Below are 24,319 nucleotides of genomic sequence, written 5' to 3'. Positions count from 1 at the left end.
AAAATGCCTCACCCAGTATATTTTTTGACATAGTCCCATGTAAATATTTGGGACCACCAATCTCAGTCTTTATTACTTCACAGTTCAAAAGCTAATTGTTTTTAAACAGCTATGGGATCTCAATTTCAAATAGAACTGAGTAGAACCCCCAAAGCTCTTTTTAACACAACAGGAAACATAAACCAACAGTTGTTCTGCAGAAGTTCAATTTTTTCCCCAAGTCACAAAGGTTGGTGTGAGCATGTTTTCTTATTAACTAGGTATTCCCTCCTCACAGTCCTTGTCTTATTTGAACTGCTAGATTAAAGAAGAATGTGCAAACATAAGCTGTGACAGGTCAGCTCAGTAAAAAAAAAAAACCCAGCCCCATCACTCATTGGTAGAAGGGATCTTATCACACAACCTCCCACTCCCTGGTCACACAAGCTTGCTGAACTGACTGGCATGAAAACATCCCATCCAAAGTCCTGCTTTCAGACGCTGTCGGTGCCTTTGCTCTGTAATGGGGATGCTCTGTCATTTGAGACGTCTGAAGACGACGCTGGTGTCAGAGTTCCACAGCTGGTGTAAATTACAGGCGCCAAATGCAGGTGGGAAGCTGTTACCTAGAATCTATGTGACCAGGCGAATTCCACCGGATGGGATGAAGATCCTGAGCCAGTCAGGGCTGTGAGTATTCCTTTTAGTTCCAAAACCTCCCCTGGGAAAAGAAAGGCAGAGCAAAGCCCACGCCTCGCACACCATTCTCAAACGTTGCAGTCTGTGGAGTAATAGTAACATAAAACTGGAGTAACTGAAAGGAACCCCCTGCCCCCAGTATGTCAATGTCCCTGAAGTCAGTCCCGTTGGGTTGAATGTGGACTGTAGCACTGAATGAATCATTAACTTCTAAGGAAAGAGAAGGTGCTAGATTTCCAACAGGTCCATGGTGCATTTCTTGAATGCTTGAGGTTTGTCTGACTCCCCTAGCTTGGAAGCAGTCTCTGAGGCTGAAATCCTGGCCCCACTGAACTCAATGGAAGCTTCGCCATTGACTTCAGTGCGACCAGGATTTCACCCCAGGTGAGGTGAGAATTTGTTCGGCATCCATGAATTCATTATGCAGAGTCATTTCCGAGACTCTACACGTGGGCTTAGACATCTCACTGCAAAGCTGCTGTTTGGGTTTGATACAGATGAAATCACAAAGTTCATAGCAATGTGGCTATTGGGAACTCATTTTGCCTTGGCAATGATTAGCCTGCATTGTAAAACTACTGTTCTAAGTGCAATTTTGCCATTGAAATCCAGGGAAATTTTGCCACAGTCTTTAGCAGTAGCCTTTAACCAGAATGCCTGCTGGAATTCACAGGCATCTCAAAATGTGTGATTACTGTTGTTTTTATTAGATGTGCTCTGGAAAACAGTACAAAAATGTAAGATTTCAATAAAATTCCTTACGTTTAAGCCAATGAAAGGCTAAGGCATTTATAAAGCTCTCTTCCGCAACAATGTCACTTTACAATGTAAAAATCAGACAGTGTTCCAAATGATTGCAACTATAATTTTAATATTCTAACCAAATATACATTTCATGCCTAGAACCAACAGTAACCTGACTTTACATGACAAATCTCTCTGAAAAAATTAGATAGTGTTGGATTTTCTAAAACAAAATATTGAGCTTTGAGAAGCCAAGTTAAATGAGGGCAAAAAAAATAGAGAGTCTTAATTAAAGAACATTTGATCCAAGTGGGAATTAGATGCTGAATGGATGAATAGGCTGAGAGCCTAATAGGTGACTCTTTTATTATTTAACTTTCAAAGTGTTAGTTCAGAACTATGTACAGTTACTCAACCTTCAGTGGTGTCGAAACCCAGAAGGCCATGAATGGTGACTGGACTGTGTCCACCTGTCTCTGGGCCTGGTCGGCATGGGGCAGAAAGGAGTCAAACAACCCGCCCTGAGGCTAGAAATTGCAGCCCTGTGTAGCAACAGAAAGCATTGTCTATGCAAAAAGTGAGTGGAATATGGAAATCCAAGCTGGTTGGAATTTTTGAGTTACAAAATCGGGTGAGGAGTGGGAAATCAGTTTTTTTCTGAGCTGGTCAAAGTGTTTTGAAAATTTGAAGTTTTAAACAGTTTTTAAAATTCAATTTTTTAAAACTTGAAAAAAGTCACCATTGTTTGATCAGTTCTGTTGGATCTAGGCATGGTGAGCTAAAGGAGCTATTTAATGAGTATGAACAAATGCATCCATAGCTGATACGTGGTGAGATGCTTCTGACAACGGACATGTTCACATCTATGGGTACCATCTACACGGAGTTTGAATGGCAAGGAGAAAGAGAGACCTCACCACGCAATTCAGCAGTTAACAGGGTAGCGGTGAAGGGGGGTATTTCCAAGGCTGCCTAAGTGAGTTAGGAGCACTGTTTGCAGTTCTAGCAAAACCCATGAATGTCACCCCAGACCCATGAGTGTTCAGTGATGTCACTAACAACTGCACATTAAACTTCAGAGGCTGCTACTCCGCTTGCTATTAGAGAATCAGTGGCTGTGGGAGGGGGAGTATTTCTGTGTCTCTTGCTGACTACTGGGGAGTTCAAACCATTGCCTGACCCATCCCAAGGCCATGACTGGATAGCAACAGTCAGTGGCTCTGGAGAAAGCAGATGAGGTGCCTCAGAAGAGAGTCAGGCTGAAATCAGGTCACTCCCTTCCCTCCACACACACCGGAGGAGAGGTAAGGTCAGTGGGAAGAAGTCCTGGGGAAAGAGCATGTGAAAACTTGAACCTCTAAGTAAATGTGCAAATTTGGCCTGTTGTCACCCCCTTTGAACTGCAGGGTCTAGTTTGTGCACCCCACACACGTGGGAATAGGATGACCAGATAGCAAGTGTGAAAAATTGGGATGGGGGCAGGGGGTAATTGGCACCTATATAAGAAAAAATCAGGACATCTGGTCACCCTAAGTGGGAACCTGTAGAATTGTCCAGCCCTGGTTGGCACTAGACAACTATCTGTGTAGCAGCTCTAGATTGTAAGTGATATTGACATTGGAATGAGCAATATCTGTGATATGAGTAAACTTCAACAGTGACTGGCCCCGCTGATCACTGCCATCACATACAATGCGCTGCTTCTCATCCTGCCCCACAGGAGCTCTAGGGTTCAGCATCATTATTCAGTAATGTCTGGGAAAATGAAGCAATTTTGTGTCATTCCTGAAAGCCAGAGCCTCACTGTGCTGGCAAGACAGGCCTAACAAAGGCAGGCACGGTGCCATCTCAAACACACAGGCTCTGCTAATGCCCTGCAGTCCTGACCTGGCTGTAGTGCTGCCCAGCCAGGGTTGCCCCACTCCCAAGCAGGTGCCAGCTTGCCTGATGGTTTGTCCTATGGAGGAGAGAAATGCCAGCCATTTCTAACCCATGTCAAGCTGAGGAAGGGACTGCTGGGAAAGACCCTGTCCACTGCTGGGAGAGCCAGTCAAAGATTTTCCAGTGAAACCATTTTCTCATAGGAAAATAGGGTTTTGTCAAAATGTATTTTTCTGCAGAAAAAATGTTGTTAGACGTAAGTGTTTCATAATGAAATATTTTGGGGAATGAAACCCAATTGTTCATTTCAAAATTAAGGAGCTCCCCCCCACACACACACACACTTTCCAACAGTTTTCCAACTGCCAAAAGTTGGAAAGAAACCTTGCTTCTTCATGCCATTTTATTGTTTTGATTAAAAATAATAAGAGTGAAAAGGGGGTTTTCTCCCCACGTCCCCCCTTTTTCCCCTTGGAAATGGGGGGGAAGGGGAAAAACTGCTGGGGAAAATACCCAAAAAGTTTTTTTAAAACAGAATTTGAGGGTTTAATAAACCAAACCATTTTGAGGTCAAATACGTTTTCATTCGGCTTTAAACTTTCCCATAGGAAATTAGAATTTTTTAGTTAAAACAAATGGATATGGAGGTTCCCCCCTGCAAATCGCCCATCCAAATAGCACTGAAGCCACTAGAGAGGCTCCCAGTGATTCCAATGAGTGCCAACCTGTATATGGAAACGGTGATAAGGGGGAATTGCCCTGTAACGGAGTGACCTACCCTTCCAAGGACAAGGAGGCCTGAGGCAGGCCAGGCAGTCCTGTTCAATCAGCCCAGCCCACGCCAGATCAGATACCTCCCAGCCTAAGAGGGTTGGACTAATTGGGGTCAGGTGACAGCCTGAGACATCAGGGCCTCAGGAAAGGGCTGAGAAAAGACAGACGGGTAGAGGAATTGCAAGGGATGGGTTGTGGGGGGCCTGGAAGGACTCCAGGGAACGTGCCTGAGATTCAGTGCTCTGCCCCCCGCGTAAGAGACATTTAAATGGAGCCCTCAGGGAGCGCTAGGAGGAGCCCCAGTGGGGAAAGAACTCTTCAGTTGTTTGGATATTTGTGACTCAGGCAGGGGACTGAAATCTGAGAGCCACATGAACCCTGGGAGAGCCTGAAATCTGGCTGAGGAGAACTGAGGCAGGGAGAGCCATGGGTGGCCAGCAGGGACTGCTCCAAGGCAGGCATGCCCTGCTATGACGTATGATTTACCATAACAGGGGACCGGGGGAAAGGAAAGATTGGCACAATTCCCTGGCAGAGATTCCCTCTAATCCCTCCCTTGGAGGTGGCAGGCTTCACCCCAGGTCTTCTCGTAGCAGAGCAGAGAGCAGCTTGGCCCTCCCCACAGCGCCACGGCAGTGCCAGGCTAATACAGAATGGGGCAGGGTCACGAGGCCTCCTGGCGTTGTACAGCTTCTCCCTCCCATACGCTGCTTTGCTGGCTAAGGAGCCCATAGTGATCTAACTAGAGAGGCAGCAGATGGCCATCAAGGTCAAACTAAAGTTTTTGCCCAAGTCACCGCTGTGTGACCCAGTGGTGCTGGAACACTTTTTACAGTGGGGTGCTACCTCTCCCTGTGCCACTTCTCCCCAGAGCTGGGGCCAGGACTGGGCTGTGGCTCCGGGAGGTGGTGGGATGCGGACAGGGGTAAGGGGGCTGAGGCTGGGACCACAGCTGGGGGCAGGAGCAAAACCCGGGTGCGGGTCCTGCAGCCGGGACCCTGGGCGCGGGGCCAGGAGCGGAGCTGGCGGCCGGAACCCCATGCAAAACCTGAGGGTACTGCAGCACGCCCTGCACCCCTAGTTCCCACACCTATGGTGTGACCCTGGTTTTAAGCTGGCACAGCTACTGGTTTCGGTGGAATTACCCTGGTCTAAGAATGATGGAGCAAAGTGAAGAATTGGGCAGTATGTCTTCAATGGTGTTTTGAATTTGCACTGCCCCACACAAACATATGTTACCACATCACCCTCCTGTGTAAAGAAAGAGGTGTTTCTTCCCCCTTTTAGTCCAATCACTCACTTTGACAAATAGGGAGTTAATCGGTTCACTGCTGCTGTTTAATATGCAGTCTGGAAGCAAGAGTAAGGAAAGACTCAAACCGTGAGGATCCACCCTAAGATCACGCCACTAGAATCTAAAGCACATGGTATTTGGGGTAGGGATCATCTTGTGCTTCTGTGTTTGTACAGCACCTGCACAATGGAGTCACGGGTCTCAGCTAGAGCTCCTTAGCACCCCTGCAATAGAAGCATGCTAAGTGATATTATCTCTTTTAATAAAGGAAAATTAAAATGCTGCTCCTTAGAACACCATTGCCCAAAGATTTTGGTTGCAGCTAACTAATTACAAAATCCCCTGCCTTAAGAAGGATTAAATAAACCGGGCTGGTTAAAATCCCTAATGAAGAAAATATGTTGTTTTCTCCCCTACAGGAAACCTTCGAATTCTTAGACTGTTCCTGCAAGATTATTTTTATAACAGCCTAAATACATGTGTTTGCACTCCAGTGAGCACAGACTTGCATCTGGTTAACAGACTCGGAATGTCACAAAATCTGAAACAATGGTGCCAATTTTTGATCCACATGTAAAATCTCTGGCAGTACAACTGCAAAAGGAAACAAATCACGGCAGTGAGTGGGGTATGATGCTGTAGATGTCTGAGCAATGCAAAACTGAGAGTGATGACAGGCACCAAATCCTCAACACAAAATTAAATTCAAAGCCTGGCCTCTGGCTGGGCCGGTGACCTAGCCAGGAGGGGAATATGCTTCTGTCTAGGATAACTGGGTTCTGCATTCTTGCTCTTACTGCTGGTGGGGTTTTAGAGCATTGCAGGGATTAAGGGCCAAATTCATCCCTGGAGTAAGTGCACTGGCTCCTGTGGAGTCACACTAGGAAGGAATGTGGCCTTTCAGATGGAGAGTGGGGTTAGGTCTCAATTCCTATAGCAGTTAAACACAATACAATGACAACAGGTGATTCACAGAATCATAGAAGATTAGGGTTGGAAGAGACCTCAGGAGGCCATCTAGTCCAACCCCCTGCTTAAAGCAGGACCAACCCCAACTAAATCATCCCAGCCAGGGCTTTGTCAAGCTGGGCCTTAAAAACCTCTAAGGATGGAGATTCCACCACCTCCCTAGGTAACGCATTCCAGTGCTTCACCACCCTCCTAGTACAATAGTGCTACCTAATATCCAACCAAGACCTCCCGCACTGCAACTTGAGACCATTGCTCCTTGTTCTGTCATCTGCCACCACTGAGAAGAGCTGAGCTCCATCCCCCTTTGGAACCCCCTTCAGGTAGTTGAAGGCTGCTATCAAATCCCCCCTTACTCTTCTCTTCTGCAGACTAAACAAGCCCAGTTCCCTCAGCCTCTTCTCATAAGTCGTGTGCCCAGCCCCCTAATCATTTTTGTTGCCCTCCGCTGGACTCTCTCCAATTTGTCCACATCCCTTCTGTAGTGGGGGGGCCAAAAACTGGATACAATACTCTAGATGTGGCCTCACCAGCGCCAAATAGAGGGGAATAATCACTTCCCTCAGTCTGCTGGCAATGCTCCTACTAATGCAGCCCAATATGCCGTTAGCCTTCTTGGCAACAGAGGGCACACTGCTGACTCATGTCCAGCTTCTCATCCACTGTAACCCTTAGGTCCTTTTCTGCAGAACTGCAGCTTAGCCAGTCGGTACCTAGTCTGTTGCGGTGCATGGGATTCTTCCGTCCTAAGTGCAGGACTCTGCACTTGTCCTTGTTGAACTTCATCAGATTTCTTTTGGCCCAATCCTCCAATATGTCTAGGTCACTCTGGACCTTATCCCAACCCTCCAGCATATCTACCTCTCTCCCCATCTTAGTGTCTTCCACAGACCTGCTGAGGGTGCAAACTAGCATGGGCTGGTAAGTAGAGCAGCAGACAGGGTGTCCAGCGATGTGAGGGCCAGTCCAGGCTCAGCCGTGGCTCGCTGTGTAACTGTTGGAAAGGCCCACACCACCAAATTCTTTGTGTTTTATAGAGAAAAACTTTCACTGACTTCAGAGCAGCTGGCCCATTGCAGGGGGTATGGCGCAATTGAGCAAAAAGCACCTTTCACTGGCTCCCACTCAGGTGCACGGGACCTTTGCTTGATTAAGACTGCAGAATTTGGCCTCTACTCGCTCTGTGCCTTAGTTTCATCATCTGTAAAATGATGAATGCATGCTTTGCAGAGCGTTCTGAGAGCCTCCATTCAAAGACACTACTGAGCACAAAGCAGTGTCAGATCAGGTGTAGGCATGCACACACCATCAGGGTGTTCTACAGCACCCAGAGGGTGGTAGGATGGAAGGGGAGGTTGGTAGATAAGTCTTGGCAATACCTGAACTGCAATAAATGTAGGAATGGAGGTGGAATTTGTGGGCACAATCCTGCCATCACTGAAGTCAAGAGGAGCAGGAGCAGGCCCCACGTATCTATCAGCCTCCTTTATCCCACTACATTCCCGACATAGATTCATAGACACTAAGGTCAGAAGGGACCATTCTGATCATCTAGTCCGGCCTCCTGCACAACGCAGGCCACAGAATTTCACTCACCCACTCCTACGAAAAACCTCACCTATGTCTGAGCTATTGACATGGTTGCATTGCTCACATCGCGTGCCATGCAGGGTACTTGTAGTGTGCTGATACACAGTAGTTGACTGCCACGGTAGTTGAACCGTACTATATCTATCGTGCTCACTTATCCCCAGTGTAATCCTGGAGTAACTCCACCAACGCTAATGGATTTACATGCATAAAGTGACCACACATCTCAGTTTTACTGAGCCCATCCTGTTTGTCCATATGAAGTGTCCCAGTGTTTCCATTTCACACCAGTGTCACTGACATCACCCTCCACAGCCTTGTCTTTTTATACTTTTCCCACTTGTGTTACTGAATGAAGTCCCTATTTTAACACGTAGGGACACATTCTGCTTCCAATTATGCTGGAATGCTGGACTGACCCAAGGAAGTCCATGGAGTTACGCTGTATTTACACCCAGGTAACTGAGATGACAGTTGTCCCAGGAGGACCATACAACTAGTTGCAGTACAATGACAGGAAGCCTTTCGCTAGAGACCATTCAAGATTTGACACCAAACACTGCAGTGGTAATGGTAGCTCTTCTGAAATTTCCTCATGTACAGGTTAGGTATGTGATAAACCCAGACTTTTAATTTTAGTGGTTCTCTTCATTTTCTGATCCTGTCTGGAGAACTAGATATTGCTTGCCCTGAAAAAATAGTTCACAAGTAGCACACACTGAGCAGATACTTAGCACTTCTGGGACGCGTTCTTCTTTCTAAAGGGCTCCATCATAACTTGGCACAGAGCTCGCTGTTCCACGAGCAGGCCAGAGAACACTCTGTGCCTCCAAGAGCCATTGCTTCCTGCCCTGCTATCCCCTGGATCTGGGATGTTCTAGAGAAAAATGTCACTACAGGTTACCCTCGCCCAACCCACGGGCCCAGCAAGCTGCTCTGATTGTCAAACAAGGTGAGTACCCAGGTCTCCTCTCAGTCTCCCTCTGGCCTCTTGCTCACAGGGTAGTTGGGAGACTAGCCAGACATTGTCTGGCGTTGCAATCTGAGCAGGAGGGCAAGGGGGCTTTGCTGCCTGGTAAGGGCTGTAGCAAACTAGCCCTGTGTGCTTTACAAGCCACATCCACAACCCTGATACATTTCCCCGTCTCTCCTCTTGCAGCTGCAACATTGAGCAGTGGGATTCAGATGAGCCAGTGCCACGCTCGGAACTTCTGGAGAAGGTTGCTGGGATTCGAGGCTTGTATTGCCTCCTGACAGAGAAGATAGATGCCGAAGTGCTGGATGCAGCAGGTAGGATATTGAATACTGCAGAAGTACTTTGAAATTGTCTGTATGGCAGGAGCAGTGACAAACAAGATGCCCCTAAACTATCATGCATTCATGTCCACTCATGCTAACATGTCCCTATTTACATTATTGATGGTCTGGTGTGGAGGCTCAGCAGCTGAAATGCGCTTTGAAGGGGCCCTTCTGCTTCCCAATGTGTATATATAAAGAGGCATCTACACTGGAATCAGTACATAAGGCAGATTTCTTTCTGAGTGGCCATTTCCCTGATTTGAATTAGGGTTCTGCATGCACCCTGCTATTTGGCTGGGGGGTAGCCGGGGGTCTGTTTGGGTAGCTGAGGAATGATTTTTAAAATCACTTAAAGAATAAGGATCCTGTTGTAATCCAATGCTGTGAACTAAAGGAGTAAATTCATTAGCAAGTAGCAGTAATAGGCTTTTATCCTCAATTGCAAGAATCTGATGCAACTCACTCTCTGAAGAGTGCTGCACAGTGGGAATGTGAGACAGCAGTCTGCAGAACATGGTGTGGCGAGGGGACAGGGAGGGTGCGACGGAGCTAAGATAAGCCACCCATGCCCTGCCCAGTGGTCGCTGTAGTGGTTGTTTCCAGGAGGAGTAATAGAAGGTTACTAGAATTATAGAATAGAACTATAAGGCTGTAAAGGACCTCAAGATGTCATCAAGTCCAGCCCCCTGCGCTGAGTCTGGACCAAGTAAACTTAGACCAGTCCTGATGGGTGTTTGTCCCATCTGTTCTTAAAAACCTCCAGTGATGGGGATGCCACAGCCTCCCTTGTAGGACTATTCTTGAGCTGAACTACCCTTACAGTTAGAAAGTTTTTCCTGGTATCTAACCTAAATCTCCCTTGCTGCAGATTAAGCCCATTGCTTCTTGTCCTACCTTCAGTGGACATGGAGAACAATGGATCCCCATCCTCTTTGCAACCGCCCTTATCCTAGCTGAACACTTTTATCAGATCCCGCCTCAGTGTTCTCAAGACTCAAGCTATTGAATGTGTGCAGTAGTAGATCTGGCCTAGCTCTCACCGAGCATGGAGCTAAACTCTGGTTGGATGTGAACGTCAGTCCGTTTGTTCTCTCCTCCCACTACAGGGCCCAGCCTGCAGGTGGTCAGCACAATGTCAGTGGGCTATGATCACATGTCTCTGGAGGAGCTGAAGAAGAGGTAAAATGTGCTGGTGTGGTTTAGTCACAAGCTGTACACATGCAAGAGTCACTGCAGTCCCGTCTCCACAAGGAGGGAAATGGGGATAGTTTAAAGATCTGACTGCCCTTGGGCTGGCTCAGTAGCCCCTTGTTATATTGGAATCCCAGTCACTCCCTACTTTGTTAGGAGCATGATGCCAAAATTATAAACGATGCCAAAGCAGACATCATGGAAACCACCTCATTTAGCACTAACTCCTGTCACGATCCCCCCCTTCCTGGCCGTGCCAGCAAGACAGCCAAGGAGGTCCTGAGTTTGGAGGCTGACGGCTCAGCAAGGTCAGCAACAGAAAGGTAGCAAGGAGAGCAGCTGTGCAATCCCTGGTCTTTGTAGAATGAAGGATCTCAGTCCCACATCTGGCCCCCTCACATTTGCTTGTCTCCCATACTTAGGTGACCTCGGTGTCTTTGTGGCCCCTCCCATCTCCTGAAGGGGAAGTTATTGCTAGTTCCCCAGGAGCTCCACCCCCTTCTTTAAGGTTAAATAGACTAGCACCTTGCAGGAGCAATAAATACATTTTGCAAGAGAAAGTACCATTCAGTGTGTGATTATCTAATGCACAAAAATGAATAATGAGCCACATTCATATTATTATCTTAAACAGAACCACATGGCATCTGCTGTGTACCACACTCATCCTTCTTCTTTCACAGTCAGCCACCTCACTCTCCCCTTCCCTGCTTGCAAATCCTAGCCTCACCTCTTTCCCTGCCATGATGCCAATCCCCAATCTCCTCAAGTGGCCCTTCTGAGGGTTTTTTTTATGCAGTTGCAATGTTCCCTGGAAAAACCCAATTCCTGAAACAGTGTCAATAGGAGTCAATAGATGCCTCACCCCAGTGTTGTTATATTTAAACCCCGAAATCTCCTTCTGAGGTGGAATGACTAGAAAGGCTTCCATTTTCAGAAGTGGCTAATGATTTTGGGTATCTGTCTTGACACGTTGGGCGGGGGGAGGGACCAGTTTTCAGAAGGTGTCGCACGCTCGCTTTCTGATAATCGGACCCCTGGAGATGTCTCAAGTGTGCCCTGGGGGTGGGGGAATAGCAAAATTTGGCTCAGTGGTGGTCTCAAAGTTCACCAAAATATTTTTGTAGAGGCTCAGTTACTTTCAGCGAGTTTCCCGTCCATCACGAACCCCCAACCAGATATGCTGGGTTTTCATACTGAACTTTCTCACAGCTCTAATCATAGCTTCAATCCAAGGCCTTCCTGTAAGTCTAGAGAAAAGTTTATTTCTGAGGACATGTGGCATAACCTTCATATCCTAATGGTCTAGAAACAGTTCAGGTGTGACCATTCCTACATTGAGAAAAATCCAGTAATGTAACGGAGTATTTGTTATTTGTGTCTTTTGATGCAGAGGAATCAGATTAGGATACACACCAGACGTATTGACTGAAGCAGTTGCTGAACTCACAGTTGCTCTTCTTCTGGCAACTTCCCGTCGACTGTTAGAAGCTGTGGATGAAGCTAAGAAGTAAATTTTTTTTGTCTTTATTCAAACTACCTAGTGAAAACTGTTTATGTCGAGTTTGTCGGCAGGAAGTGAAAGACCAATGTGTTGGTGAGTAAACCACCAAAAGATGGGTGTTGGACAAGTATTTTCAGAGCATATTCTCCTCTCTGTGGTTAGGATTTTTATAGATGATACTTCACATGTCCTGAGACGAGAAAATATAGCCTCTGGGTATGACTGCACTGCAGTCAGATGTGTGTGTACACATACCCAAGCTAGCTTTGAGCTAGCTCGTTTGAATAACAACAGCAGTGCAAGCTGCAGCAGCATGTATATGGAGAACAAGAATGTTCAGAGTTAATCGTGTATGCTGTGTTGTTGTAGCTGTGGCAGCCCCAGGATCTTAGCGAGACAAGCTGCGGGAGGAAAAATCTTTGATTGGACCAGCTTCTATTAGTCAGAGAGACAAGCTTTCAAGCTTACACATAGCTGAAGAGCTCTGTGTAAACTAGAACGCTTGTCTCTCTCACCAATAGAAGTTGGTCCAATAAAAAATGTCAGCTCCCCCACCTTGTCTCTCAACAATGGCTAGTCTAAGATTTGTTGGGGATATAAATCATTGTTGCTTCAAAGCAAAAATCAACCACTAATTAATGAGGATTCTTGCAACTTCCTCCTGGCCAGTGTTGGAGACAAGACTACTGGCCTAGTTCAAGCCTTGGTCTGATTCAGTCTGGCAATTCCTGTTAAATGATCAACCAGAGCTAAATAGAAACAGTCTCTGCATTCCAAAGTGCAGGGGAGGGTTGATGCTGTCCAGTGTATGCCTGAAATAGCTTCCAATGTTATCTTACAGCGGTGGCTGGGGAACCTGGAAGCCTCTGTGGATGTGTGGCTATGGTCTGACAGACAGCACTGTGGGGATTCTAGGACTTGGAAGAATAGGTAAGTTGGAAAATCCGTTTTCATACAGAGCTGGCCAAAATGGTCTGTATTTGGATTTCTTTTGCTAAAAAATCAAATTGATGAAAAGACATACAAAAAATCAACCAGACTTAGAATCAAAATTTGAGTATTTTTGAAAAGTGTCAACAATTTAAAAAATCATGAGGTTGCTTTATTTATATTTCTGTTTTTATATCAATTAATATTAAAAAAGTCGATCTGGCCAATATTTTAGAATTTGCCAGTTTTTAAAAAGTTGACAAATTTTGCAAAATTCCCCTCCTTCAATGTTTTGACTGTCTACAGAGCTGGGCAAAATTTTTTGAAGTTTGAGAAAGGAGGAAACACGTTGAAAAAACATTTCATGAATATTTTTCCTTTTTGGATCAGTTCTAATAAAAACACCATTAAGTGCTTCCATTTTGTTGCTTGTTCTAATGCTACAATGGTGGACAGATCTAGATTTCAAGTATTAATTTTGTATAAGTCTGATAGTCTACTATCTTGCATGGTAAGATCTTGTTTATACCTGTGCAATGTCACTATCGCTGCTGTAAACAAATGAAGAATTCTTATGTGGCATTCTATACTTTGCACATTTGTCATTAGAGCTGGCAAAATTTGCTTGGCAAATAATGGATTTGCCACAGAACATGCATTTTTACAAGGCCCTGAAACTACTTGAGAATTCTGGTCAAATTTGGCAAATAGTTTTAATCAAAAATTGATTATTTTTTTCCCCTGAAAAAATTGAAATGGTTCATTTTGGCCATTTTGAAACTAAACATTTAGACTTTTTGTTTGAAGCAATGTTTCATTTAGAAACTTAGCTAATTTAAAAAAACCAAAAAGGAAGATTCAAAGCACCTGAACATGACCCAAAATTAAATGAAAAACTGGTAAAAAATTGTTTCAGGTCAAATAAAATGTTTTGGTGACCCCAAAACTATTTTTTTCAGGGGGGCTTTCCCCCCACAATGAGAAAAACTGAAAAAATTCAGTTGTGGTTTGAAACAAACCAATTTTTTTTCAGATCTCCTGTCCCCCAACCAAAACACCAATTATTCACTCAGCTCTGCATCTAAGTGACAACATAAAGTATTGAGCCGTGGAAAGCCTTTTAGCCTTCTGTGGCTATTTCATCCCTTGGTCTGCTACAATCCTTTCAAAAATCACTACATTCCACTTAAGCCCTATTAAATTCACAGAGGTGAATTTTGCCCTCACGGCACAGTGTAGAGTAGGTGAGGATTACAATAAAAGTATTTGCTGTATTTGCACATTGGCATCAATTGGATTAACAGGGGATCAGCACCTCTGAAATTGGGCCACTTTTTAGGTACCTAAATATGGACTTCTGTCCCTAGGTTTAAAAATGTAGTCTTTTTGCCTCAGTTTCCCCATCTGGACTGTGGAGAGTGGACCTAATCCTGTTTGTTTATGCACCACATCAGGTTGTCATGAGAATGAGTTGTTGTTTTTAAAGTGCTTGGAGGAAGAAAGCCTATTAATGTTAGGTTTCTTTATCTTCACCACAATAAAGTAGGACAATGGATGCACTTTCTGGGACATGGTTACTTGCCGGACTATTTAATAACTGCACTAACCAAATCCAACTGGTTACTAAACAAGACACAGGAGGTGTTCTTTGCAAACGGAAGCGACCTAGATCAGGTGCGCTTGGGCTGGAAGTTATGGTAGGGGCTCAGCAGCAGGCTCTCATCTCCCACAAGTCCCACAGAAACCCCTTGGCTGAAACACTCGGGCGAGAAGAGGTCCCAGATTGGGGTGTGGATGCCTGTTCTTAAGGGCATCATCCCATCTCAACACTGAACAGATTATTCCCCTGTACTCAGTAAGTCTGGCCCAATCGTTCTACAGTGACCTCTCCACTCAACAAGTCCCTCTTCCCTAGGGAGTGGGCTAAGGGGTGGTGTCTCATGGGGACTGCTGCCATGGGCCTCCATGGATGTCCTGAGATCCATGCAGATTTTGGGGACCCCTCACAGGTGTAGGGAGGTGGACACCTTATCCGACATGGCTGGAAAGTCCCTCTCCACAATGTGAAGATCTAAAGGAAACTCACCTTAGCCCCCTACACACTGTTTCTCCTGCAAAGGGGGAGAATTTGCACAGCAGATGAGCGATAAGGTGGAACTCATGCGTGTAATTCCCACTTTATAGGAGCAGCTGTCATGGCCCGGTTAAAGCCATTTGGAGTCAAGAGATTCCTGTATGCCGACACTGGCCCGAGACCTGACATGGCCACCAAGATCCCGGCTGAGTTTGGTAAGATGGAACAGAGCGTTTTTCGGACCTATGGAGAGATCCACCTAGGGTTGTGAGTTCAATCCTTGAGGGGGCCATTTAGGGATCTGGGGCAAAAATTGGGGATTGTGCCTGCTTTGAGCAGGGGGTTGGACTAGATGATCTCCTGAGGTCCCTTCCAACCCTGATATTCTATGATTAAGTACTCCAGCTGGAATCCCACCTCACCAATGCAAAGGCTGAACTGCCGGAAAGCCTGTTTTCTTAATTAACAGCTAGAGAGCTTCCTGCCTTGCATGTGTGTGGGCTGTGAAGTGGAGGCTTTAGTTTAGATTAAAAATAGAGGCAGACTGAGGTTCCTCCAGCCATCCTTGCAGAACTCCCCCACTTAAAAGCCAGGAGACAGGCCTCCCCCCCAGAAAATATGAGATTGGCATAGAAATGGTGAGATTTTAAAAATAATAAGTAACGGATTCTTTTTATTTGCGTTGTGGTTTCTGAGCCTGTAAGGGTCTCACCTTTTCATGTTTTTCCGCAATCGTGAGACCCAGAAATATGCTTTTTGTAAAATTTTAAAATGAAAGCTGAGATTCTTATGGAAACACATGACTCCAAGAGCTGGGGCTTTAAGAAAACACTCAATTTTGTGAGACTCGAGATCAAACCAGGAGAGCTGGTGACATCCCTTAAGTCCAGAGAAGCAGATTGGTTAAGCAGTTTTGTTAAAAAGCTTTTCCTTCCTATTTATTTAGCAACAAGCCTTTTTGTATCATTTCCAAGGGGTAGCCCGTCACATCAGCATATTGCAAATGACATGGTTGATTCAAAGCCCAGGGAAGTCACTGAGCACAGATGTAATTAAATATGATCAATCACCCCCATGCCGTATTATCCAGACAATACACATAGACAGAGTTTGCCCCCAACAGCCGTGACTGCAGAATCTAAAATGGCTCTTTCTGCAAATGTACTTTTAACGTGTTTCATTGGTGTACCTTGCTCTTTGCCTCGAGGTACATCTCCTAGACTAGCCATCATGCCCATTCTCAGCTGGGCATTTTGAACTGTGACCTGCTGATCAGCCGCCTCCACTGGGGGAGGAGCAGGGGAGACTGCAGGCTGAAGGGGTGGGGAGGAGCCCCCACGTGCTCTGGCCCAGGGCCCAACAAACCCCTAATCTGCCTCTACGTGCACTGAATGCAGATGGGGAGGGCTCGTCAGACAGCTGCAGGCCTGTGGAACTTGGTGAATGTCAATAGCTATCTTAAACTGGACTAACCAGTTCCACTTGGAGGAAATTATTTACATGAATTTATAGTAAACAAAAAATATTTTGGGCCCCCAAGAAAATTCAGACTAGGACATAGGACTAGACGGGACCTCCTGGGACATCAAGTCCAGTCCCTGCTATCATTGGCAACCCCGTATATCGTCCCGTTAACAAATGTATCAAGCTACATCTTAAAACTAGCTTGGTTGTCTGCCCCCACTGCTCCTAGTGGAAGGCTGTTCCACAGCCTCGCTCCTCTGGTCAGAAACCTCTTCCTAGGTCAGTCTGTTATTTGTGGACTCTGGTCAACTCAGTGCAAAGATAAATCCAAACTATTTCCAATAGTATGTGCCTTTTTTAAAAATCTCTGCAGCCTTTCTGCTTTATTCTGAATAGTGCCACTGGATGAATTAGCTCGGCATTCGGACTTCATCGTTGTGTGCTGTGCCTTAACTCCTGAAACACAGGGTATCTGTGGCAACAGTTTTTTCTCCCTAATGAAGGATACTGCCATCTTTATCAACACCAGCAGGTGAGGTAGGACAGGAGGGAAAGAAACATCTTAGAGCCAACGCTCAGCAAGATAAACACACAGATGTCACACTGGAGAACATAAACTTCTGACACAAATCCTTCTGTGGTCACAGAGGGAGACAAGATTTATATTCCCAACTCTAACGGCATCCCAGCTCAATAAAATAAAATCAACTTTCAAGCAATTATTAAAAATAAAAGGCTTTCGTTGGTGTAATCCGACAACACGCTGATTGTGGAAGATGCATCATGACACAGGCAAATCCCATCCAGAGGATTCGGTCTCATTAGATAAGCTGATCCCACACACAATACAGTATGAATCGTGCCGGAGAACAGAACTGTAAGCCCCTGGCCTCAGAGTTTATTATAAAGCAGCCTTTAAGATCAGACTGCTGTGCACTCCAACTTTATCCAACCCCAGTGTTAAAGCTTTCACCAGATAACTAAGGCTCTTAGCTGCGAGAACAGCTACACAGAGAAGATGTCCAGAAGTTGATCGACTCTTTGTTTTTCTTTTCCCAAAAGGGGCGGTGTAGTGAACCAGGAAGACCTGTACCAGGCATTGGTCAATGGTCAGATTGCAGCTGCTGGTCTGGATGTCACAGAGCCTGAGCCTTTGCCCACAGATCATCCTCTTTTTAAAATTAAAACATGTGGTGAGTCTGTGTTGAAAGCTGCTACTGTCGCCTGAAGAGCAGGGGCTGAAAATGGTGATTTGGGGATTTAAAACTATGGCCTGGTTTCTAGACTTGGCAGCCTCTACTTGCTCTGGTGTGTAGCTGTTCTGATGGAACAGTATTCCTTCGGAAAAGGCAGCTGCATTGATATGAAAATGTTTCGGGGGAGCGTGTGAATTTTGACAACATGTTTGACAGGAGGAAGTTGACAGTAATCACTCAGACTTTTTTCATTTCATTCCAACAAGGTCAAAACGTTTCATTTTAACCTTATCGTTTTGATCCATTTCAGTGAAACTTTTATGTTATATTAAAATAACAATTGTAATATTATATTGGATTTGTAGCTCATAATTACTACTATATGCACTAATTAATATTTTGTGTTATAGTATAATGGTTTGACACTATCAACACAAAATGTTTGGATGTTTCCGAATTAACATGTTTTTTTTTTAAATTTTTGTTCCGTGGCAGAATTTCTAAATTTTGACCAATTCAGAATGAAATCAAATGTCAACATGTCAAAAGTTCCCACAAAATAGAAATTCCAGTTTCCAGCTAGCTCAAGGGTTCATTTCTGTGTGTTTGTTTTACCAAAGGTCTTTACAATCCTGGGGATTCTGCATATCAATGAACCTCCTTTGAGAGACGTGCGTCCTGGAATAAAAAATAATTGGTCAGACCCTCAGCTGGTGTAAATCAGTATAACTCCACTGTTGTCACTGGTGCAGTTTACACCAAGGTGCCTGGGAAAAGGTTACACCAGTTTACACCAAGGTGCCTGGATAAAGACACAACCTTAACTCCACCCCGGAGTGTATGCATTAAACCAGCCTTGACTTACATGATCACATTATTTCTTAAGTAGTACACATACAAAATTTCTGTGCTATATACACCCTTGTATATCTTATCATTTCCCCCATTATTTTTCTATGACCACTAATTTCATTGTCATAAAGGACCAGTAAATCAATACTGACTTAGGGTCAGATCCTCAGGTAATTACATCACATAAGAATTTGATCCTTTGACTTGATGTGGTACCTTCCCTCTAATTTAGTAATTTGGTCAGTACTAGTGTACTGTGTATTTTCTTTTCAATCAGCAGAAGTGAAAGTCCTTTAGGGGCATATCAGGGAAGGAAGCAGTTAACTACAAATTTGGTGGCTTAGATGTGCCAGTACATTTTCACCCAAAAGAAAAGGAGGTCTGGACTGGCAGTGGGATACAGAGCCCTGGGACCTGTGCCAGGCAGGTCTATAGATCACGTTTGACAAATAGCATTAACTGGCCGTCGTCAACCCATCTTTAAAGGTGTTGAACTGTGTCTACAGGAGGCATAATGTCATGTCTAAAAGCATTGGCCCACACAGTGTCAAGCATGTCCTATTTCCTTAGACTAGGCAGGGCCTTGGTTGCCAATTTTAAACAGGCCCAGCTGTGTAGTTACTACCACATGGTGGCAGTTAGATGGCCTGTGCAGAAAAAGTGCAATAGTTTTGCCCTGTCCAGGGGATGGAGCTTCACATCATTCCAAACTGCCAGGTGTCAGCTCCTTGGGGTAGAGGCTATCTTTTTGTCCTGTCTTTATACAGTGCCTAGCACCATGGGTCCCCTCTCTGCGGCTAGGCTCCTAGGCTCTACAGTAATACAAATAATAACAACAATTAGCAGTAGTTTGCACCTGCACTGGTCATTCCAGAAGTGAGCCCAAGGAGTGGCTGGGCCATGAAACTCATTCAAAGCTCTCCCCAGCTGAAAAGGGGCCCTTTCCTGGCATGACAGTAGCTAAAGAGAGGCATGCATTCTCCTAGGCTGCAACTTTCCAAGAGCATTACAAATAAACACACATGCCGTCAACTTCCCCTGCACACCCCCAGGAGCCAGGCTCATGGGCAGACCAACCAGATCATGTACCTGCCTGCGGCCCAGGGACGTCCCTGTGCATGTTATGCCACCCATAGCAAAAAAAATTTTAAGTACCTCAGAAGCAGGAAGCCTGCTAAACAACCAGCGGGGCCACTGGATGATCAAGATGCCAAAGGAGCACTCAAGGACAATAAGGCCATTGTGGAGAAACTAAATGACTTCTTTGCATCAGTCTTCATGGCTGAGGATGTGAGGGAGATTCCCGAACCTGAGCCATTCTTTTTAGGTGACAGATCTGAGGAACTGTCTCAGATTGAGGTATCATTAGGGGAGGTTTTGGAACAAATTGATAAATTAAAGAGCAGTAAGTCACCAGGACCAGATGGGATTCACCCAAGAGTTCTGAAAGTGCTCAAATGTGAAATTGCAGAACTACTAACTGTAGTAGGTAACCTATCGTTTAAATCAGCTTCTGTACCAGATGACTGGAGGACAGCTAGTGTGACACCAATTTTTAAAAAGGGGCCCCAGAGGTGATCCTGGCAATTACAGGCCTGTAAGCCTGACTTCAGAATCGGGCAAACTGGCTGAAACTATAATAAAGAACAATATTGTCAGACATATAGATGAACATAATTTGTTGAGGGAGAATCAACATGGTTTTAGTAAAGGGAAATCATGCCCCACCAATCTACTAGAATTCTTTGAGGGGGTCAACAAGCAGGTGGACCAAGGGGATCCAGTGGATATAGTGTACTTAGATTTTCAGAAAGCTTTTGACAAGGTCCCTCACCAAAGGCTCTTACGCAAAGTAAGCTGCTATGGGATAAGAGGGAAGGTCTTCTCATGGATTGGTAACTGATTAAAAGATAGGAAACAAAGGGTAGGTATAAATGACCAGTTTTCAGAATGGAGAGAAGTAAATAGTAGTGTCCCCCAGGGGTCTGTTCTGGGACCAGTCCTATTCAACGTATTCATAAATGATCTGGAAAAAGGGGTATACCGTGAGATGGCAAAATTTGCAGATGATACAAAATTACTAATGATAGTTAAGACCCAGGCAGACTGCGAAGAGCTACAAAAGGATCTCTCAAAACTGGGTGACTGGGCAACAAAATGGCAGAGGAAATTTAATTTGATAAATGCAAAGTAATGCACATTGGAAAGCATAATCCCAACTATACATATAAAATGATGGGGGTCTAAATTAGCTGTTACCACTCAAGAAAGAGATCCTGGAGTCATTGTGGATAGTTCTCTGAAAACATCCACTCAATGTGCAGCAGCAGTCAAAAAAGCAAACAGAATCCTGGGAATAATTGAGAAAGGGATAGATAATAAGATTGAAAATATGTTGCCTCTGTATAAATCCATGGTACGCTCACATATTGAATACTGTGTGCAGATGTGGTCACCCCATCTCAAAAAAGATATATTGGAATTGGAAAAGATTCAGAAAAGGGCAACAAAAATGTTTAGCGGTATGGAACGACTTTTGTATAAGGAGAAATTAATAAGACTGGGACTTTTCAGCTTGGAAAAGAGACGGCTAAGGGGAATTATGATTGAAGTCTATAAAATCATGACTGGTGTAGAGAAAGTAGATAAGGAAGTGTTGTTTACTACTTCTCATAACACAAGAACTAGGGGTCACCTAATGAAATTAATAGGCAGCAGGTTTAAAACAAATAAAAGGAAGGAGTTCTTCACACAATGCACAGTCAACCTGTGGAACTCCTTGCCAGAGGATATTGTGAAGGCCAAGACCATAACAGGGTTCAAAAAAAGAACTAGATAAGTTCATGGAGGATAGATTCATTGATGGCTATTAGCCAGGATGGGCAGGGATGGTGTCCCTAGCCTCTGTTTGCCAGAACTGGGAATGGGCGACAGGGGATGGATCACTTGATGATTCCCTGTTCTGTTCATTCCCTCTGGGGCACCTGGCACTGGCCACCATTGGAAGACAGGATACTGGGCTAGATGGACCTTTGATCTGATCCAGTAGGGCCATTCTTATGTTCTTATCCGTCTGGTCGCTTTGCCTGTTCTGGTCTTATGAGCCACCAGGGGAGTGACATTTATAAGAATCCAGCAGGATTTGACAAAAACATCATCTTAACTTTAAAAATCCCTTTAAACCCCTGCAGGATTCGTGTAAATTTCAATCCCCTGCGAGCTCACAGGGATGGAGCAGGCAGGCAGAGCGGAGGATCGATGTGACTTGCATGCAGACAAAATGCAGCTAGTAGGTTTAGTCTTAAGCTGGCCATTCCTGGCAGTGCCCTTTCAATCCTCAGGGCTTGCAGCCCCCCTAGCAAATCTGGCTAAATTACAAGGGGTGAAAAGGCCTCTGTGAAGAGCCCAATTCCCTACCTCTGTCAAACAATCTGTACTTCCCCGCTTCTGTCCTTAAATGTCCTCCTGGAATCATTTTAGCTAGGCAGCATCCCTGCCTGTTGTATTCCCACCCTAAGTGCAGAGGTGCAGGTGAGGGCCCTAACAAGATCCAGACTTAATAGAATCCTAGTGTCTTCATTGGGCTGTGGCTCAGGAGTTGAGTGCGGTCTGTCCCAGGAACCGATTGTCTCCCACGGCCAGGGCAAACATTGTCGGGGACATCTGCACTGTGGGTGATGAAAGCTGATGAAAGGGTGAAATTCACAGTGGGGCAGGCCCTTTGATTGCTATTGCAGGTTCCAGCACCAAGAAATGATCTCTCGGGACTTTGTTCCCTTTCTCTTTGCAGTTATTCTCCCCCACATCGCCAGCGCTACGGTCGCTACCCGGAATGCCATGGCCGCCTTAGCTGCCAGCAATTTACTGGCAGGCCTGCAGGGAAAAGCCATGGGCAAGGAGGTGCCACTCTGAGGGGGATGCAAAGCACACACTCTCCTTGTGCTCACCCTCCTGCAAACCGCCCTGGCCTGGATGAATGCAGCCTGCCATCGCTGCGCACTGTTTGAGCGGCGGAGGTCCCATGACAAGCTGTCGGAGGGCAAGAGCACTGTTTCCTTCACCGAGAGAAAGAATAGGCCAGTTCTACTGGTGTCTCAGATGTACTGTGTCCACCTCCCTCTCCTCCCATTACCAACATGCTACAGCTCAGCGTATGTATTACATATTGCTCCGTGTCTCCCCACAGCGCTCGTCTATGGACACCCCCCTCTCCCGACATTAGCAGCTCGTTATAGCGAGTGTGTTCTGCACGTTGCTGGACATGAATGTCACCAAGAGATAAGCAATCACTTTCAAATGTGACCTTTTTTCTTAAATCTAACTTGACATTTTCTAAGGGGGAGAGGGTTCATTAAAATTGTCTGTAGTCTTATTGTGCATTAGGCAATCAGCAAGGAAGGTCTCCAGTAAATATGCATTTTTAGAATGGGCACATTCCCAGAAATAAAATGTATAACATTGTTATCAACCTTGGCACTTTTTTTTTTAGTTTAATTTTCTTTGTGAATTCAGATTATGTTCTCCTCGTTATGCTGGAACCTCTGAAAACTACTGTCCATTAACGATGTGAAAAGACCTTTCCGTTTCTACTGCGGTTAAAAAAGATAGTTGCCAAACTGCAAAAGTTTTGATGTTCCTAATTAACCAAAATGAAATCTTTATATCCACCTCTTGTATTCTATTCCTCATATCTTAGTGTCTTATTTCAGTGCAGTATGTTACATCTGCTGCATTAAGAGTAAGATTCTCAAGGGTTTTATTTTTCATACTGTGTGCTTCATTTGTCCCCAGTCACCATGTGTATTTTCTCGGTTGCTGCATATTTATTTTACTGACAGTAGATGTGATTCATCGTATTCTGACTGGAAATTGTTACTAAGTCTTTTTTTTTTCCAGTCACAGCATGTAAGAAGGACTAAAATGAAGCTGTTGTCTGAGGAAGAGAAACACATATGGGCGTGGTAGAGGGAAGAGCAAATTAATCAAGGACTTTAAACAGTGGTGTAACTAACATGCATGATTTAAGTGTACTGGAAAATAAGTGTAAGGAGTAAAGTGGTGGAAATGAGTGTAAAGTGCAGCCACGGGCCAGTCTGGCATTTAGTGTGTGTGCAAAATGAATGTCTCGTGCACACCCAGGCTATGCCTCCACTGGAACTTTAAGGTGAGGTTTTCCAATGAGATCACAAAAGCACTGTGAAATCTGAGGGTGGACTGGACAAGTTGTAGTTTTACTGAACCCTACAGGAGAACCTAGAGCCCATCTCAACCTACTAAATCAAGGCAAATCAATTTTTCAACTCACTCGATTCCTAAGACATGTGCTTGCAAGCATAGCATGGTGGCCAACTCCTGCTTCCCCTTCCTTGTGCAAGTGATCTGTCTTCACTGGGGCTACTCACCTGAGTAAGGGAACAGGATGTGTTCCACGGTTGACCAGTCCACAAGTAGGATAAACCCTTCGATGGGCTGTTATCTCAATAATCTACCACTCGTGGGGAGATTCAGGTTCCGTACAAGTCCCCTAACTCTTTTGGCCAAAACCCTAGGGTTCTTCTGGCATATCTGTACTCACCTACACAGTGCTTCACCATCTACACTGCTGTTTATACCTGTGCTAGCTGGGCATGCAGTGTGTGTCCTCTACACACCACCATAAATGTTAAAACATAAACATAAATGGAGACCTACCTTAGGAGGTATAGCTTGGAACGTTCAAAGGAGTTAAGTGCCCAAACCCGATTGGCTGCCTCACTTCCTTAGGTTCCATTGGAAATCCCGAGCTCTTGGCCTGTTTTGCTATCCCAGAGGAATCTCCCTGGACGTTAGTAGAACTGCTCATTCAAGGAAACCGGTCATTGAAAAGCCTGATCCTAAAG

General features: G+C 45.1%; 1 protein-coding gene across 1 annotated transcript; it reads left to right on the top strand.

Annotated features, from left to right (window-relative positions):
• Positions 1–421: 421 nt before the first annotated feature.
• LOC119856326 (glyoxylate reductase/hydroxypyruvate reductase-like) lies at positions 422–22,908 on the top strand. The gene is made up of 9 exons (XM_038403700.2): positions 422–669; positions 9,090–9,220; positions 10,336–10,408; positions 11,814–11,930; positions 12,766–12,854; positions 15,039–15,143; positions 16,789–16,924; positions 17,455–17,585; positions 22,231–22,908. Exons 1-9 carry the CDS (start codon positions 503–505, stop codon positions 22,350–22,352), a joined length of 1,071 nt encoding a protein of 356 aa, XP_038259628.2. The 5' UTR covers positions 422–502; the 3' UTR covers positions 22,353–22,908.
• The last annotated feature ends 1,411 nt before the right edge of the window (positions 22,909–24,319 follow it).

Source organism: Dermochelys coriacea, chromosome 5, assembly GCF_009764565.3.
Source record: "Dermochelys coriacea isolate rDerCor1 chromosome 5, rDerCor1.pri.v4, whole genome shotgun sequence".
Lineage (NCBI taxonomy): Eukaryota > Metazoa > Chordata > Testudines > Dermochelyidae > Dermochelys > Dermochelys coriacea.
Note: the sequence above shows the minus strand (reverse complement) of the source record. Positions and strands in the feature narration are given on the sequence as shown.

Bases quoted from the DNA above. Each gene is read 5' to 3' on its own strand.
- LOC119856326 (XM_038403700.2), top strand. From the start codon at position 503: ATGGGGATGCTCTGTCATTTGAGACGTCTGAAGACGACGCTGGTGTCA. The intron at 15,144-16,788 runs GTAAGATGGAAC...TATTCTGAATAG, and splicing joins CAAGATCCCGGCTGAGTTTG to TGCCACTGGATGAATTAGCT. The intron at 16,925-17,454 runs GTGAGGTAGGAC...TTTTCCCAAAAG, and splicing joins ATCTTTATCAACACCAGCAG to GGGCGGTGTAGTGAACCAGG.